General features: G+C 33.1%; 1 protein-coding gene across 3 annotated transcripts; it reads right to left on the minus strand.

Annotated features, from left to right (window-relative positions):
* On the minus strand, positions 1-19,069 carry LOC105347124 (mitogen-activated protein kinase 14A-like). 3 transcript variants are annotated; one of them, NM_001308855.1, is given in 12 exon segments: positions 1-309; positions 578-751; positions 1,140-1,218; positions 1,640-1,719; positions 2,208-2,279; positions 2,851-2,965; positions 3,310-3,357; positions 3,467-3,496; positions 4,041-4,152; positions 4,538-4,596; positions 5,318-5,447; positions 11,265-11,528. In NM_001308855.1, coding segments are annotated over 12 exon segments (1,104 nt in total). In that variant the 5' UTR covers positions 11,429-11,528; the 3' UTR covers positions 1-268.
* Between the last annotated feature and the right edge of the window lie 991 nt (positions 19,070-20,060).

Here is a 20,060-nt window from a genome sequence, read left to right on the forward strand (position 1 = left end):
ATTCTATGATTTAAAGTTCATAATACCCTTTTTGCAGGGTAAGCATCATTTGATTAGTTTTTAAACAAATCTTACAACCACATTCAAAAAATTTTTCCAAAAAAAAAAAAATTGCATCCAAAATTGATATTGTTTATTGAAGAGGCTGGTTCCTTTGTTATATCCCAAACCCCAACATCCTGAGGGGGCAGGGAACTTGAACAGGGAAGTCTTTTGTAAAGAGAGATCCATTGAAACGATTGATGAGTCAGAGAGCGAACAGGGGGCATCACTGTGGCTTGTAATTCACCACTTCTTCATACACTTTCACTGAAATTACATGACAAAAAAAAAATTACTGATTAAAAAAGTTTGACTACATTTTTTAGTAAATATTTACCATTATAAAAAAAAGACTTTTAACCTCTGAAATCATTTTTCAATCCTTTCCAGTCTTTTAACTAAATTCTTATGTGAACCAAGGCTTACATGTATAAATGTTTACAAAGAAATGAATGCATTTCAACTAAAAAAAGAATAGAAAATAATCCTTTCACGATAGAAGGAGAATCTTGTATATAAATGGTAGAAATCCAACCTTTCCATTCTGGTATAGTGAGTTCCATGTCTTCAAACGACTGATCGTACGGCTCAGCAGTGGGTTCATCCGTCGGATCGGCATACTGCGACAGATACGGATGAGCCAGGGCTTCTGTGGCAGTGATTCGAGTGTCAGCATCCAAATCCAACATTTGTTCCATTAAGTTTATTGCTGGAAAAAATCCAAACAGTTTAAATTTCTATCAGAAGAACCTATCCTTTTTTACTATTTGAATAAACGGTAATTTGGCCTTAATTCTTTTTCACCACAAATTAAAATTCTGAAGATTTTGTAGAGATAACATTCAATCTATGCTTCAACAAACACACAGTAAGGAATGTGTAGTTTAAGTATTTAATGCATACGTAAACTCTGTGGAATACAACCAATCAAAGGGCCATTGTATTCATTAGAAAATTATTTGAAAATTCTTCCATTTAGAGGTAATCAAATCAAAGTTTTACCTCTAAATGTATTTCTTATTTATTAATAAGTGTATTTGTTTATCTGTAAGTGTAAAACCTTTGTTCCAATTTCTAAATGAAATCTAACTTCTTACCATTTGGATTTGCCCCAAGGAACACTTCTCTGAAGTCCTTCTTTGGCCACTTTGGCATGGAAGCCACATAGTTCCTAGCCTGAAACAGTGGAAGAAAGTAAAGATCATTACACTCATTTACCCATTAACGAAAAAAATAATAATAATAATAAGCATAAAATCCACCCACTTTCTAACATAATAAAAACATCAAAAAAAATAATTCTTAACACAGAAAATCATAAACACGAATTTGTACTTCATAAAAATTTATACAAAGGCTTTAAAGATGGTATGTTAACTTTTGGTGTCAGAGATTATATAGAGAATACCATTTTAAATCTATACTGTTTATTTTGTAATACAATGTACATGTATTTGAGCATAAATGGGCAGTTTCATTTTCGAAAATTCATTTTTCCTTTTATAATAAAACTAAATATTTTCTAATGTGAGAAAAGCCTCTTATGAACATCATAGACATTTTTAACAGATATTTCTGCCTGTCTTTTGATACTGACCTCTGGACTGTTGATTTTGTCTAGAAGTGTCTGGTTAGGGGTTCCAACCAACGACAATACACGGGTCAGCTGGTCTATATCTGTAGTCACAGTTAGGGAACAACTTTTAAGGGAACAACTCAAATCTACTGGATTTCAACAATAATTAAAATAAATTTACAAAGTTATCAACCCAGGGATGAATATGAGAGTATTTAATTTTCTACTATACCTAGATTTTATAAACATGAATAAGAAGAAAACTGAGAGAAGAGTGCTCAAAGTAAGAGCTAAAGGAGTCAACACACCATAGTGGTCAGGGGATGTGCCTCCTATAAAATTGTTGGGAGAAATAGAGTAAAGTTTGCATTGAAGAAGATTTTAATGGTCTGACTCATTTCTAGTCCTTTATCAAAGCCAAACAACACATTTTTTACTAATAAATATCTAAATATAAAATATATCTCAATAATAAATATCTAAAGAAAAATATTTTAAAGAAAACTATAATAGAACCGCAATCTGCCCCCCCCCCCCCCCCAACAATTCAAACTTAATATTACTCTGTGTTATTTTGGTTGAAGGATACGATCTGTTCCTGGAAATAAGGGTTTCCCTGCCAACATCTCCGCCATTATGCATCCCACTGACCAGATATCCACTGATAAAGGTAAACAATAAATCAACTATACATTTAAAAAACATCTGAAAAATAACAGGATAAGTGGGAAACTTCTCTTTAATCAACTTCCAATAAATACATCACCATGGTTCACACACATATCATTATATATACCCGGTATATAAGTTTTTCAATTTTGAACAATTGAAATTCTGTATACAAACTTTTAATTGACTCCATTTTGAAATTGATTAAAATAGTTTGCGGCTCAAGTTTTGTAATGTTTAAGAATCTAAAATGATGAAGAGGTGTATATATAAACTGGTTTGAAGCTAGGAATAAATGCATCTAAAAGGTTATATTAAGTTTATACTAAATGTACTTCGAACATGAAAGTAAATTGAAAATTTCTAGCAAACAATTCAAAGTTTCCAGCAAATCCCTTTTTAAAAAGGTTTCCCAAAAGTATTAACTACTCTGTTTTATTGGCAAGGTGCAGTTTTTATAGATTCCTGTTACATGTATAAGAAGATAAAATCTTTAGCAATTACCTTACAAATGTGTCTCTTAAGTTTAAGACCCACACAGACACTGTGGCTACACCACTGACCTGTTTGACTGTAGTGCATCCAATTGAGGACGATTTCTGGAGCTCGGTACCACCTGGTGGCCACATAACCGGTCATGGAATCCTCGGTGTGTCTGGCCAGGCCAAAGTCCAGGATCTACAGGGAGCAGAATACCAGTACATGTACATGGAGTACAAATAATCACAAACTTTATCAAACTCAAGAATCAGACAGTCGTTGAATTTTACATTATTATAATTAAATGCTACGCAAAATATTATTCACTAGCCACTTCAGAAATTTTTAAGTTTAATTTCAGTTTAAAGGAAAACTGTGGAAAACAGTATTTTGTTAATAAATTTAATGTTATGTCACATTAGTTGAGCTTAAAAGAAATTACTAGGTAAAAAAAAATAAACCTTTTCTACTTACTTAACTAGAAAATTCCAATAAATTACAAAGATTTTAAACACTTTCAAAACAGATTTATAACACATTACCTTTAATTCACAGTCTTCATTCACAGCTATATTGCTAGGTTTGAGGTCCTAAAGGGAGATAAATCAATTTGTCAATATCATGATGTGTGGCCAACAGAAGATTGAAAATTAAAAACTCTCTGTTAAATAGCAGTCAAAGTGAAATAACTGGACTTACCCGATGTATGATGCCTGCTGAATGTATGTACTGCAAAAGACAAACAATTTTTTTTCTTCAAATAATAAAATCCCATTTTAAAGAAGTACGATATACATGTATATTTTATTATCAAGTATAAAACAATTCTATAAACCAAAGAAATTTATTAAATAAAATTTATTTAAATTTTAAACAAGCCGAAAAGCAGAAATATCGTTTTTAAATCTAAAGCAAATTAACCATTTTATTAATTTTTCTTTGTGATATGTTCAATTAATATCAGTATTTTTACAGGGGTAAAGTTTTGTAAATTATATATTAAAAAGAATTTGCAAAGGTTACATGTCATCAATTAAAACTGACTCATGTAAAATTGTGTTGACGATAATCATAGCCAGATGAAAGCCACAGTAATTCAGCAATTGGTTAACAGTAATTATCTGTTTCTAAATTAATATGAACTGAACTGAACTAAATTGGAAAGGGAATGTTATGAAAGTATTAAGCTTTAGCCCCTAGAAAAAACAAAACAAACACCAAAAAAAAAGTTTTTTACAGTATAGCATCTGTCATCCATTATGCAGTTACTTACCTTGAGGCCACGCAGGATTTGATAAACTAGGAACTGCACGTGATCGTCACTGAGGGTTTGTGTCTTAATAATGTTATTCAAATCCGCACCCATCAAAGGCGAAACCAAATATCTGAAAAAGGGACACAAAGACCTATTATTTCATTTAATATATATGTATTACATTATTATAATACTAGATACCTGACAATGAAGATATTTGATATCAGACAGACACCAGAAGGACAAAAAATTAATGTTTATTTTCTCGGTCACCACTCAATTGTTTCAAAAGATGCCACATTGATTTATTTTATTGATATATATATTGAACATGTTAAAATGGATATTATTCATTTTTTTCTCAATTTTAAGCAGAAAATATATATTTCAGTTACAAGTACGTAATATATGTACTAAAATGAATTATTTAGATATATTTAACCATGTTATTCAATTTACCGTATATCAATATTTTACATATCAAATAATACTGCTGATGAGCAAGATTAACTTACACATCATTAAACTCATCAAAAGTTGTGGTAGCTGTGAACACATCCAAAAGTCCAATTATCTGAAAAAGAAATTAATATGCCATTGTAAATATAACTGTCATTGTTTTATTACTATAATTATGGATATAGTTACAGTCAAAGTGAGCAAGAAGGGCAATTAAACCACTGTTTCTTATTAAGCTTTCTTTATTTTGACGTCCATATCTTGAATTTGTAGATACATAAATCTTTGGATACTGTAGAAACACATATTTTCATTGAGTCAAAATTTTGTTGGCATTTAATTTCATCTTATCGCAAACTCTTTGTATTCATTAATACTTAGGTTAAAAATTTGTCATGAATTTAATTCGTTGATTTATACTGCCAACAAAAAATAACGAAATTAAATCCTCAACGAATATTTCTGCTTCTGCAGTATAATATTATTATACATGTACATAATTCTTTTGTAAATCATTGAATTCCTCTTTCATTGATGATACTATGTGAGCGTCGACTGGTATTTTTTTTAACTTCATTTCAATATTAGACAACTTAATCATATTTTGTGTGGTTCAAATACCTGTCTTTTAATTGACTTAATTTTTTGTGGTTTGAACATGTTATAAGTGAACTATGATAGAACTGACTAACATTTTCATAACTTTTCACTCTATCATTCTATTGAATTGTGGTTTTTTTTTGCACAATGATGCACAATGCACTATGATTGTAACATTTCAATTAACATAAGTTTTTATAATTCATTGACTTATGTTTTCATGGTTTATGACTTACATTTTCATGGTTCATGTGCTTTAACATGCGCAGCTCTCGGTATGTCCTCTTGGCGTGGATGGCGGACTGGAATGGGCGGGCCAGTTTCTTGATGGCCACTTTGGTATTTCTCTGTGTGTCCACAGCAGAACTGCAACAAAAAATTACAACACATCACAATTATCCCAATCTCTTGCACAGCTTAAAGGGAATGCTCTACACGTAATTCTACATGAAAGCAATCTTGCATGCATTGTTACAAGGTAGCTACAGAAACCCATATTTCACACAGAGCTACAGATCTGCAGCAAGATTAGAATGCCACAGGTATTGATGATTCTCACTCTTGCTGCAATTGCATATTGAAGTTTTTGACAAACTCACAAAGACAACCCCAGAAATATACTCTAATAATAGTAATAGGCTTATACCTGTTCAAATTAAGTATATTCCATATAACTTTCCATAAAAAATAACATATAAGGAATGTACTAGACCATACATGCCAACATGGAATCAGTAGACATTATGCACAACAAATCTGCATGTACATCAAAAATATTAACACTGATGAGACCCTTATAATCTTTCTTTTCTTATCCACCATTTTAATTTCAATTAATATTTCATCACTTGACAAAACAATACTGGCTTTTAAAGAAATTATGTGCCAGGTATTGATAACAAAAAATGTTTCACAAAATTTTGTTTTGGGAATAAAGTTGTACCCAAAATGATGTCACTTGGAATGGGCCATCAGAGAGCACAACTATGTTTATAATTACATGTACATGTTAGCTTGAACAGTGTTATCTGCAATTCCTTCCATAACATTGAAAATACTGTGCAATTTTTACATTCTAGGACTGAACTGTGTAGACAATGTTAAAAACACTTGTATGAGGACAATGAGCTCTCGACAGGCGAGATGGTAAACACTTCACCAGACAACGCAGATTCTTCTGTATATCGTTATCTTGTAAACCTGTTCATCCAGATCTCTGTCTATTACCTTGCTGGAAAAGCTTCAAAATTTCATAACTTTTTTACTCTTGAATACTCAACATTTTAACATGTTTGCATTAGTAGCTGAGTTGATGTGTATATGTTACACATCTTGAACAATAACACCGTTTTCACCTTGTGGTAACAGAGAAGTATAATTTTCAGAGTTTAATTTACTAGAAAATATTCTTGGAAATCAAATTCATTCTTAATTCCTTCCTCCTTGCCAAAATATATCTCATAGTACTTCCCTCTTCAAGAATCAAGTACACAAAGCATAAGATCAGAGTGCAAACAAAATCTAAAAAAATACTGGTACTTTGACTCAATATTCCCGGTTAAGTATCTTTAAATAATAAAACTAGTAAATGCAATTTTTATCACAAAAACTATTAGCAATGCGATATCATTTGGCTTCATTAGAGAGTATGAAAGTCAAGCCTCTGTGGCGAACAAAGGTCAGTGGTTATTCAATAAATACAAGTATCACCAGGTTCACCAGCTCAAATCCAACTGGTTTCCTATAGAGGTATCAAATTGATGTTGCATAGATGAGGTACATACACAACCTGCGACTGTGCATTAATAAGTTACCTTGTAGTACCATCGTAGAAGCTCAGTAAATAACTAAGAGATTAATCAGCTTAACTCAGCATAAAAACTGCTATAAACACAAACTATTCTAAGGATCACTGAAATTATTCAATTAGCTGTACCAGCTAGTATATATCTTGAAAGTGTAAGGACTATTAATTTAACATGTTTAAATCATTATTATAGTAAGCAAGCAGGAGAATTGTGTATCATATGTGTATAGTAGAAACAAGAAAAGATTATCTAGCCAGACAGGGAAACTGTTCGATCATTTCCTTCATTTGAATTAGCATCCAGTACCACTTCATTCACACGTAGTTTGGCCGACACTTGACACAATGATCCGTCCTGTTACAATCCGCCCATGTATACGTATAACCGAGGGATGGTATTCTACATGCACATGCATATAGACAGATTTATCCTCCCCAGCTTGATACAGAATGACCTTATTAGGGCAACCTGTCCTGTGATGCATGCATAAGTACATACATCATGTGCACATGTATGTACATAACATTGTACATGTGCCAGCAATAAACTTAACCAGGAATCTTCAACTTTCATACGAAAGATTGTCTATAGACATGATTGATCAGCAATAAGCTCATTTGCAACAAACAATTGCCTGACAGTTGAATAGGGTTTTTTCCCCCAGAAACTGTATTTCTGGCATGCAGCTCATTTACTACATGTACTACAATATGATCATGATGATGGTCATCAAATAAACTGAATACACAATGCATCACATTTTGATTCAAACACCTTCCACTTGCGACAAAACTACCGGTCGCTACCTTGAAAGCATGTAAAAAAAAAATACTTCATCAGTAGACTGCTATCAATTACATGTACAATAAAGTTAAAATTATGCATACATTTAAGATGTTGGAATATATACATGTAAAACCATGCTCATATTACATGTACATGTGCGAGTGCAATACACAAGAAATATCCACTCAAAACACATATCTATTGCCTGCCCTAATCGTGATTGATCATTTCCTTATCCCTGACAGACTCTCTATGATTAGGCGTTGGTGAATTTTAAAAACAGAGAAAATGAAGTCAAAAATATACTTTGACTTTGGGTGTGCGAAATATTTAGAAAAATAGATTTATAAATTAATATACATGTTGATAAGTTATATACGTTATCGAAGCATTTCATAAATGACAAATTACTTCCTCAATATTCCAAATACAATTTCATGCATGCCCAAATCGGGATTCATCAATATATCCTACTTGCATGTGTAAAATGATGCAGCATTACATGTTACCCCCTCAACTCCCTATTTCTCGATATAAAAACTGTCTCTCACAAATCTATCTATCCTGTATGCTGTCATTTGTAATTAACACCTTGATCCAGATTTCTATAAGATTTGTAGAATGTTGACAGGTGTATCGGTTTTATAACAACGTCTATATTTAGCTCCAGACAGTTAAAATTAGACTTCTAATTGCCTTATCATCAAGGAATTTTCCAATAATATTGTTCTCTGCCAACCTTACTCTGTCTTTCTATCATTCATGTGTGGCCAAATTCTTCTATTCATTCATTCTAACCTCCCCCCCCCCCCAACCAATCCATTCCAACAGTACATATTTTCTTGAATACCGGTATCATTATGACATCAGTTATATGTTTTATCTAGTAGATCGCATTCCTGTGATTATAACTCACAAGATGCCATTTTTCCAGTCATTCTTCAGCACTTCATTTCATGTTGATCATCATATGTGCCACATATTTCACCATTGCGTCTTGCGTTTATTTTCCCTACTTAGGAATTCATGCGTAAAGAGAACTGGCTGCCTCAGCAAACACTGTTGAAACATTGCTAATTACACAACAATGAAACAGCAAGATCTATTTTTTTTCTCTACCGCATTAAATTATCTTGACAGCATTTAAGATATCAAACAAAAATGATTAGATGCATATTTGAGAATACATTTCTCTTTGTCTTCTAAGATTATAATGGCGATCAGTTCAAGAATCTTTCATTGCTTGCATGTACATGTGATACATTTTTAATTAAGGAAAACAAATTACTGCATGGCGGCTGATCCTATATAGCTTCCTAATTTTTTATTATCTAATGACTCATCATCATTTTCGGAAAAGCAAAACAAGCAGAGTTTGGCCCAACTTCATTTATCATTGGTTTTAATTCCCATTCGAAAAGAAGGATGAATGTATTAACTTATAAACAAGGGATACTGCTATAATAATTAGCATTGTTCCAGTATGAACAACATTTCAATTGTTTTGATGAAATAATTTCAGTCACAATTTCGGTCAAGTTTATATATGTCATGAAATTTGACACAAAAACAATTTGTCTAAAAGCTTGATTCAGTTTTAGGAAATTAACCTTACTACACAATTAATAATTAACAAAAATTAAATAAACATATATTTATATTGCATGTATAGCCATTATTTCTATTAACATCTTTTAATTGACTCAAAGTGCAAATGCAACGTAAATGCAATTAATACATACTGTATTTTACAATCTAAGATATATCTTTATTAGAACAACACAATCTACTAGAAAAAATCTTAATCTCATGATCATACATATTGTATAATAATCTAATCTAATGTGAACATTTTGAAGATTACACAATTGTGTCCAAACTTTCATGATACATCAGATCATAAATTAATTGATCAGACAATGATTGGTGCATGCACCAGTGTTTTATGTAATATCATATTATTTAAAAAGATCTAGTTAAGTCATCATTTTTAAAATATATTATATAATAACTCACGGATGAGTATTGATTATTCCTATCTTTATAATTACATATGACATCTTACAGTATTTTTTTTTTTACCAAAAAAAAGGGATTATATGTACTTGTGATTGTCGCTGCCTTCATTAGAAAAGTAATAAAAATGTTCCAGTATCCATTGATTCTAAACAAAAATTGTTTTTTCACATGTTTAATGTTTGACTTGAATTATTAGATTACACATACTGTATTTATATCATGTACATGTAAGTGATGAAGTATACTGTCCGTGGCACGCCCATTTCACATTAACAAAATGTTAAAATGTTATGCTGGAGTTTGTCTGAAATCATTTCATATTAAAAACATGTACAATAGAATAAAATAGTGAGTTACAATTGTACAATTTGAATTTAAGTCTATCATGCATGATTAGATTAAAATTAAGAAATCCAGAGTGCATTTTGCAAGATACATGTTAATTCAAATTAAAATCCCAGCTATTATCTGAATGCAGAGGTTAGTCTTTCATGTTCCTTTTATTTATTACACTTTTTAGTGATACATCAGGCCGAAGAAAAAAAAGTGTTTGTTTCCGCTTTCCCGACCGACCCTAGCTTTTACCCCCCGACCCAAACTTTTTTTTAAGGCTTTTTGATGGAAAATCGTTTATTTTCGTTTTTATCCAATTTGGAAAAAAAATTACTCAAAATTTTGGTCACAAAAACGCTTGAAGCAGTTACTCTTCTCAAATCAGTGTAACTCAAACGTTTTGTTTCAAAATGGCTGTATGTTTCCATGGGTTGTAGATTTTAATAACGCTCTCATCATTAGCAGAGGAAGTATCTGATATATAAAATCATTTTTGTGTTTTCTTAAGACCAGCTTAATAGTCAGGAATGATATTAAAAGTATTTCTCATTTTATACCATTCAGCAGTGTCAGTATCTAACCGGCATGTATGGATACTGCAATATTAAAGGGAAAAAAAATATTTGAAAAAAAAAAAATTCCGACCGACCGACCCTACTTTTTTTCAGCATGAAAGCGGAAACAAACCATTTTTTTTGTTAGGCCTCATGGATGAAATAACATGTATGAACATGTAGTACAGATGTATCTAGATTCTAAAATTCACAATCATATTTTCCTGTATGGGTTTTCCCAATTTTGAGTGCATTCAACTGTAGGTGTGTCATATTTATTTATATTCCCAAACAGCAAGTCAAAAATGAAAGAGTATTTCAAAAAAGCATAAGGAAAAGTCAAAAAACAGCAAATTGGTTTAAAGAAGATTTTCTGCTTTCTAGTTGTGCAAGATTTCATAAGAATTGACATCAGATAAGGAAAAATATAGATTCTGCAAAAATTGTTTCCTTTCAAAACAAGGTGCAACAACCTTTATGTTCCCAACATTCTCACTCACTTGAAACAATAAATACATATAAATGTATATTCTCAACTTTATCAAAAAATAATTTCGAAATCACCAACTTTTCTAAAACTATCAGAACTGTTAACCCTGTCTTGTAAGCATGTTTTGTAAAATGCATTTCTGTGAAAATATCCAATACATGTATCATACTAAAACAGAGGTTAATTCACATACCAGACTTGTCCATAGGCACCTGAACCAATCAGCTTGATGGGTTTGTATCTTTCTGGGACCTCGTAAGTGACATTGTTTAAACGAACCTGATGAACTAAGCGAGCTGGCGGACAGTACACACTTCCAAGCGACATATCACCTTGGAGAGGGTGCAATAACTCCATCAAAGAAAATCCTCCTGCTAACGTGTTTTTATCTTAACCGCGCTTCAACTGAGGAAAATAGTTGTGTGTGTCTGTGTGCTTCCTAGACCTTTCATCAATTGAAATGTAAAACGTTGCCAAATTGACTTAGTCAGGATTCCCCAATGACTAATGGGGTTTGACAAAAATAGCCACAAAACTGTGTCTAAATATAGAACAAAGACGAAACAGTAAGGGGATAATATGTACTCTAGAAATATCTGGAATTCCTCGATTAATTTCTACCTATGACAACAGAAAACAACTCACGCAACCGCGACATAACAAGATCTTGTTTATAATGAACCAATTGGAGACTGGTGTGTTAATGCGAATGCAAGTTCAAAGATCAACTCGAGAGGCTTAAGACGAAAACATGACACTCAAAACAATCAGCGACTTCACACATTGATAGTTTGAGAAAGCTTGAATTCTACTCACCATACTTGACCGTATGCACCCGCACCCACGGGAATCAAATTTTGGTACCGTTGGGGGACTTCCCAAATCGTCTTATTGAGTTCAACACGGTAAAAATCAGGCTTAATCTTCGCGGACGACATTTAGGGCATTGGACGTTTGGATTATTTCAATACTTTCACATCCAATTAATGGATGTCTTTTAAATTAATTGCACTTAGATCAACTTGCAGAATTAAAGATCTTCTTGCACAAACTTTTTAAAAATATGCCAATGCCCTAGAGCTTCCGGAAATCAACACAAGGCATAAGCTTTTCTGTGACATTGATTATGTGTCTAAAATTTAAAACCTGCACGATTTACGTTCCGGACAATATACACTAACTAGAATTTTTTTTGGGGGGGGGGGGGAAATTATCAATGTTGATGTTAAAATCAAATTCAAAGCATTTTTTTGCTTCATGTAATAATTGTCTTATTGCATGTTTGAATTTAAAAAAAATGTATTTCTTTCTGAACTCGTAACGTTACATAATGTACTAACAGCAAGATATAATCTGAACAGTCACAGTAAAGTAAATGAATTTAAGATTTATTGATCATTTCTAATTAATAAATTTCTCTCTTTCCATACTTCTTTCAAAACAAAAATACTCTATCTATACGTTTAATTTTTACCCAAATGGATATAAATTGATCAAGAACTATAATAAGTTTTTGAGAGAGAGAGAGAGAGAGAGAGAGAGAGAGAGAGAGAGAGAGAGAGAGAGAGAGAGAGAGAGAGAGAGAGATGCATATTCCTGAAATTTTTAATATGCATTCAAAAATAAATACATGGCATGTACCATGAAGCTTCAATTTACTTAGTAAACATAAACTTTGGAATTCGATCGATAGGTTTTATTCTCGATCAAAATTGCTAATTTAGATTTAGCCGCGGCCTATATATATATCTGCTATTTGCAATACATGTATATATCAATGGTGCATACAAAAACAACGTTTACATACTTCCTCAAACTAAAAATTAATAGTATATGCTATGCATCTTTTCAAGATTATGCATTCTATTAATTAATTAGTGCACTCAAAAACTTATTGTAGAAAGGTTAGTGTATTATATGCACATATTGTGATACAGAATGGAGGTTCGATGTTAAGTGTGCGTACCTGCGCATGCAGGGGGGGGGGGCGCAATTGCGAAGTGAACATCATATAATTATACATCATGCATCGCCTCCTATATCGATTTTGCGCTAAGCATAATAATTGAGGGCAAACCCAAAATGAAAAAAAAAGTTAGACAGCTATGAAAAAACACTGGATCCGCGCATGGTGTCATGTTGTTATGTCCGATTTGGACGTGTACTCTCACATTCTAGATGCACCTTTCACCCAACACCAAATACCCGTTACATGTGTGTCACAGGATAAAGAAATACAATTACAGATACAGACACATGATCGAAGTACTACTATATGTATGAGATACTACACCTCCTTATTTGGCAATGAATGGACTCCGAGTACATGTGTTACATTAAAAGTTTAAAATCGAAGATTTCTAAACTTATCTATAACAATCTCCAGGCAAATTAAATAATTGTTGGACAAAAGAAGTGTGAATTTGAATTATTGTAACAGCTATATGTGTGAATGTTACTGGATCCCAGATAGCATGACTACGTTGGGCCAACGTTGGTAATTGGTTGTACCGATGGTCGATGGTTGACGTTGGGCACACAATGTTGGCCCAACGTTGGGCCAACATTGTAACACATCTTTCATAGCACATTGATTGCTTTGTTGGCATGACAACGTCGGGCCAACGTTGGGCCAACATAGATAAAACATATGATCTCTATTTGTTGGTTATGCGCAGTTGAGCCAACGTTGGGCCAACATTATAACATTCCATGAATTTCGACTAAGTGTTTGTTGGTGTAACAATGTTGAGCCAACGTTGGGCCAACAAAAGTAAAACATATGATCTATATTTGTTGGTAATGTGCAGTTGGCCCAACGTTGGGCCACCATCTTTAAAACATGCCATGAATTTTAACTAAGTGTTTGTTGGCGTAACATTGTTGGGCCATGGGTGGGCCAACGTAGGCAAAACCATGTGATCTCATTTGTTGTTGATGCGCAGTTGGGCCAACATTTGGCCAACATTTTAACATGCTACATGTACGAATTATGACAAAGAGTTAAGACAAACAAACAGATAACATAAACATAACCAAACAAATGTAAGGTATAGATGGGTAAATAATGTGATTTGCTCTGTTAATTTTGATAACAATTATAAGGAATTTATAGGGTCTTAATTATCTTTTAACACATGAAAATGTTAATTAAAAAGTGTGTATGTATAAATAGTTGAGTTAAATCTATTTCTCTAACTTTGGAATACATAACATGATACATTGTATGTATATAGATCTCAGTAATTTGGGTTGAAAAATAGTTAATCTTTGTTAGTAATATAAAAAGTTATAAACTGTCAAACGTTGGCCCAACGTTGGTTCGTTGTTAGATTTTTAACCCGACAATGATTTTTTTTTTATTTTTAGAGAAATATTAGTGGAACATTGTTAATTGTATTGGACTTAATTATTTAAAACTGTTGGGTCATAGATGTTGGTCATTGTTGCTCTGTTGAGGGATGTGGCCCTTGGGCCTCTTGTTTATGAATCTGATGAGTTGTATTATAATACACGTGTAGCTGGAGCGCCTATTGCATAACGAATCTTTAGGTGTCGAAATTTAGAGGCAGACGGAGCTCCTTCACTGCCCAAGTATCTGGGTCAGTGCCACTCACAGCATGGGACTGGCCAGTTTCCTTGGAGATCGGTCATCTGATATAACCAGGATGGTCAAAACTGCCACTTTTCATTTCGAATATATTGCAACCGTTGTGTGTGTACACCTATAGTAAATAGTGCTTTTTTCTACTCTACGAATTATACATTAGATGATTGGGGATATATATGCTACAAAAAGTAAGTACATAATAAATTATTATATTAACTTATGTACGTAATACTATTCCTTTTTTCAGGTGCTTGTGGTGTTTGAATTTATTGTGTTCATAAAAAAGACGAATTATCACTTACAGTTTCACTTTACTGATTATACATTTCAATTTAACCTTAGGTTTCAAAAAAGCTTTCAACTGAAATGCGAGATTAACAAATGTCAGTGTATATCTTTTTTTACTGAAGAAAAAAACTATTTTGTGCATCGGCATTTATATTATATATTGTTTGAATTGTCCACAGTTAAGTAAAAAAAAATATATATAAGTATTCATAATCATATACATTTCTTTACAGTATAACTGATAAAGTTGATACATATTGCACAATAAAAAATAACAACTAAAATTTACATTTCCAGCCACAGTAAGAAAAAAAGCAGACTATGTGCCTCTGCAACAGATGCAACCCTTGCAAAGGACGGGTTCCGTTTTTCAAAGACCAAGGTGAAAGGAAAAAAGGGAAGAAAGAAAAAAATCAAGGAGGTAACCCAAGCCACTGAAGCCAGTGACCCGGACAGTGATCAGACCCTACAGTTCGATTGTTACTAAGGAATATACATATAGACAAAGAAATATACTAACGATTCTTTTTAATTCTAAAAAGTGTTTAAATGTTTTGTAAATTTTTACTAAGAAAGAATAAAATCTGTATACTATTTAAGTTTTCTTTGCATAAAATATTTGAACTCCTGCATCTTAAAAGCCAAAAAGCAAACAGGAATTAATTGGACATGAGCGTTGAATTTAAATTGGGATTACATTGAATAAGTGCCAACATGCTACGTTTAGCCATTGAAAGTTTGCTTATCGTCACTACGTTGGCCCTCAGCTGTTTACTAGGATGGACCAACGTTGGCAGAGGACGTTGGACCAATGTAATTTTCCTCGTAATCTTTACGTTGGGCCAACGTTGGCCTTTAGTTGTTTACTTAGTTGGACCAATGTTGGCAGACTACTTTGGGGCAATGTAATTTTGCTCATCGGCCCTACGTTCGCCCAACATGTTGGACCAACGTAGGCCCAACATGTTGGGCGAACGTAGGGCCGATGAGCAAAATTACGTTGGCCCAACGTAGTCTGCCAACGTTGGTACAACGTAATGAACAACTGAGGGCCAACGTTGGCCCAACGTAGTCATGCTATCTGGGATGTTTTAGATCTGGAAGAGAACGGTTGGGCTATTTAACTGTGCTGGAACCCCGCACGTTAGCATAGAGTGTTATGTTGTGCTAGAACCCCGCAATTTAGCATAGAGTGTGTGATATCAAACTAGCTGTGCTGGATTACCGCACGTTAGTGTCGATTTTGTGCACAGAATTATAACGGACTGTCCGTACTGGAATCTCCGCACGTTATTAAGTTGTTCTCTCGGAACTCCGAGAATCGGTTTTCATTGGAATATACCATGTACAGTTATTTCATCAACTTAAATACAACTTGTTGAACTCTTGTTTCGTTTTTGGAGTTTTTATTCAGCGTAAACTTGAGCAAGTGTAACGAATTGAGCTTTCCCCTGAATTCACCATTTGGGATTTTAAGAACTCTTACATTACAATTTACAGTTTACAACACAAATAAAATACAAGATATGTTCGTGGAAGTTGGATAGTATTAATAAAAAGCCGAGTGGCATGCTACCGGACTAACCACAACTTCACGGAAAATTCGCGATATGAAGTTGAGAACATTATACGTCTAAATTTCATAGGTGAAACATGTATATTACATCCATATTTGATACATTGATTTAACTATTCTTTTTTATACCTTTTTGAAAACCTTTTTGGAGTGTTGATTTTTTTTTCATAATGTATCATAGAAGTGTGGGTACAACAGTTACTACCCTACCCGTTATGCGAGTTGCAGATACAAATGTATTTTTTATCGACTGATTTTTGATGTTGTCTGCCCGAGTGCTTCTTCCAGCTCTGTGGCGAGCTTGCTTATTTAACGGTTTTTTGTCTCCCCCCCCCCCTTTCCTCTGGTGTCCTGCTTGACTTTGTTTGCTGTATTATAGACTTGACACTGCTTGCTCCGATTACGATGTTTTACTGTCTAAAGTTTCTTTCTTTCTCCTACAAGTGTATCCGAGGGCACAACACTGACTTGCTCCAGTTGACGTTTTGTATGCAGAAGTAAAAGCCTGTTTGATCTCGTACTATCTTCTTTGATTTTTCTCTTATCATCCGCCCTTTGGGGATCTCTTAGGGCTGAGAAACGATCTCCAAATTCCAACTGGAAATCTGTCTTTTTCACATTGTTTGCTGCATGTAGTTTGCTATCATGGTGGTGTAGAAAGCGTGTGCATTTTAATAGAACATATTATACCACTCTTTGCTTCCTTAGAGGTTGAACAATGCATCTTTTTGAATTATGAATCTTTCAAGATTGCTCCGAATCTCCTTTCCATAAAATGGTCAAATATGGTATTTGACTCAAACTGTAAATCACTATTTTTTTTCATATTTCATGATTGTATTAGCTGGTTTGCTTACGGGTATGTCGTGAAATAGCTTGGCGCAGTATCATCGTGATGTTAATTTGCCTGATGTTAAACATTTAACTCATGTTCATATTAAGGGTTTTTTAAGGGGGTAGATCCCCAACAATGGTATACAATATTAAAACAAAAAACAAGATTCAAAAGTTATCAATACTGGGCACAATGTACTATAACAACTCTCTGAACTTTTTATTTGTATATACATGTATAAAGGTTAAATGAAATGAGTATACATGATTAAATTTGACATCCTACACCTTAGCCGGGGTAAACAAAATTTCCATTAAAGATGACTATGGAAAGCATGCAGTCTATGACACGTCAAATTCACAAAAATTGAGCTATACATAGTTTCACAGTTTATGGTTTATCGACTGATAGCATTAGTTGATGAACTGGAAACAATAGTTAACGATGTATTAACTAAAGTTTTCATCTGTAAAACTATATTAAATGGTTGTAAAATATAATAGTTTAATTACAAAAAATAAGCTAAGTTTATATGTCTGCAAATAACGTTAACAATATATTTTGCTGATAAATATAGATTCACATCTGTAAACTATAATTTACATTCGTTAACTATAGTTACAGGCACGTAGCATCGTTTTTGAAAGTGGGGGGGGGGGCAGACTCATCCAAAAAATCTTGACAAGCAAAAAAAAAAAAAAAAGAAATTTCTTTATAGCAAATGGTTGTGTTAATTAGAGTTTTAACGCGTTAACAAGGTGTACAGATGTGAAATATAGATTAACGTCGTTGACTTTACATGTAGTTTTCTGTCCGTAAACTATATATATATATATATAGTATACAACCGCTAAACTTAGTTTATCGACTGTGAAACTATGATAAGCTCATAATTATATTTTTGTGAACTTGGTGTGCCATAGCAGTCGTCCATACATTATCCCATGTATCGTAAATACTTTTAAATATTTATCTTTATTCGACAAAGTTTATTTTATCATCTTTTGATATATGACTTTCATGTATATATCATTTGGTATATCAAACTAACTTTAAATGCTCAAACTATTTGCCGGAATGAAAATTTGATTTCAAAAACATTTTTAAATTCTAATCGATGCACTAAGATGTTACAATTACGTACTTTAACGGGTGAACAACACAGGTAACTGAAAAGAAAATAGTTTTATATTGGCCTTGGACTTGGATTTAAAATACAAACTTAATGGTGATAGATTTTATTTAACGCAAGTTATCGACCTTTTAAAACATGTCACAAATTTTGTCGTCATTTCTGAGAATAGAAACGGTCTATATATAGACAAAATCAATAGTGAAACAGATAGGCATACCCCAGAAATAACTTAAATTCTTCAATAATTACATATGTGATAAAGCAATCAGCGACTTAAAACAAGGATAGTTATTTTTAAAAAAGGTTTATTTATACTCACCATACTTGACTAAATGCACCCTGTCCCACGGGACTCAAATTTTGGTACCGCTGAGGGACTTTCCAAATAGTCTTAAACTTATTAATTTCAACACTGTAAAAATCAGGCTTTGTATTTGTGGACGACATTTAGGACACTGGACGTTTGGGTTATTTCAATACATTCACATCCAAACAATGCCTTTGTAATACATTGCTCTTTTACAACTTGCAAAATTAAATGTCTTCTTGCACAAATGTTTTTAAAAATAGACTACATGTACATGACAGAGGCATTTCCGTGCCGTTGATTAAATTTCTAACATTTAAAATTTGCACGATTTACATTCCGGACAGTATATATGGGTTTTTGAGATTAATTCAAAATTCTTTCTTATGTGAAATTAGACCCACCCCCTCCAATATGGCCCTTACCCGAATATCATGATTTTAACAATCTTGAATCTTTCTTACAAGAGAGTCTTTCACACAAGTTACAGATTTTCTGGCTGATTGGTTTTTGGAAAGACAATTTTCCAACGATTTTTCTCTATTTATTTCTATGTAAAAAATTGACATCCTATTGTTGCGCTACCCTACTCCCAGGGATCATTACCCGACTGAGGATGCTTTCACACAAGCTACAGCTGTTCTGGCTGCATGGTTGATTTTGCAAAAAAAGTGTTTTAAAGATTTTTCCTATACATGTATACTCATTTGTAAGAATTTGACCCCCCCCCCCCCCCCCCCATCGTGGCCTCACCCTACCCCTGAGGATCATGATGTGAACAAACTTAAATCTACAGCTAGTAACAAATGATACTACCACACAAAGATATTTTAAAGATATTCCTTATTTTCAAAGATTTTTCTCTATATATTCTTATGTAAAAATCTGATCCCCCATGCATTATGGCCGTACCTTATATGCATCCCTGTGGATCATGATTTGAACAAACGTAAATCTACACTACCTAATGACGCTTCCACGCAAGTTTCAGCTTTTCTGGCCAAGTGGTTTTTAAGAAGAAGAGTTTTGAAAAATATCAACAAATCTAAATAATCCATTATTATTTTCCCTTGATGGAGGACGTGTTACTTCATTTAAATAAACTTGAACTCCCTTCACCCAATGATACATGTACCTGTGCCAAGTTTGGTTAAAATTGGCTCAATGTTTCTGAAGAAGAAATCAAGTGAAATTCGGTACAAATGACAAGCCAAAACGAATTTGATTAAATCTAATGA

Source organism: Magallana gigas, chromosome 4 (genome assembly GCF_963853765.1).
Source record: "Magallana gigas chromosome 4, xbMagGiga1.1, whole genome shotgun sequence".
NCBI lineage: Eukaryota > Metazoa > Mollusca > Bivalvia > Ostreida > Ostreidae > Magallana > Magallana gigas.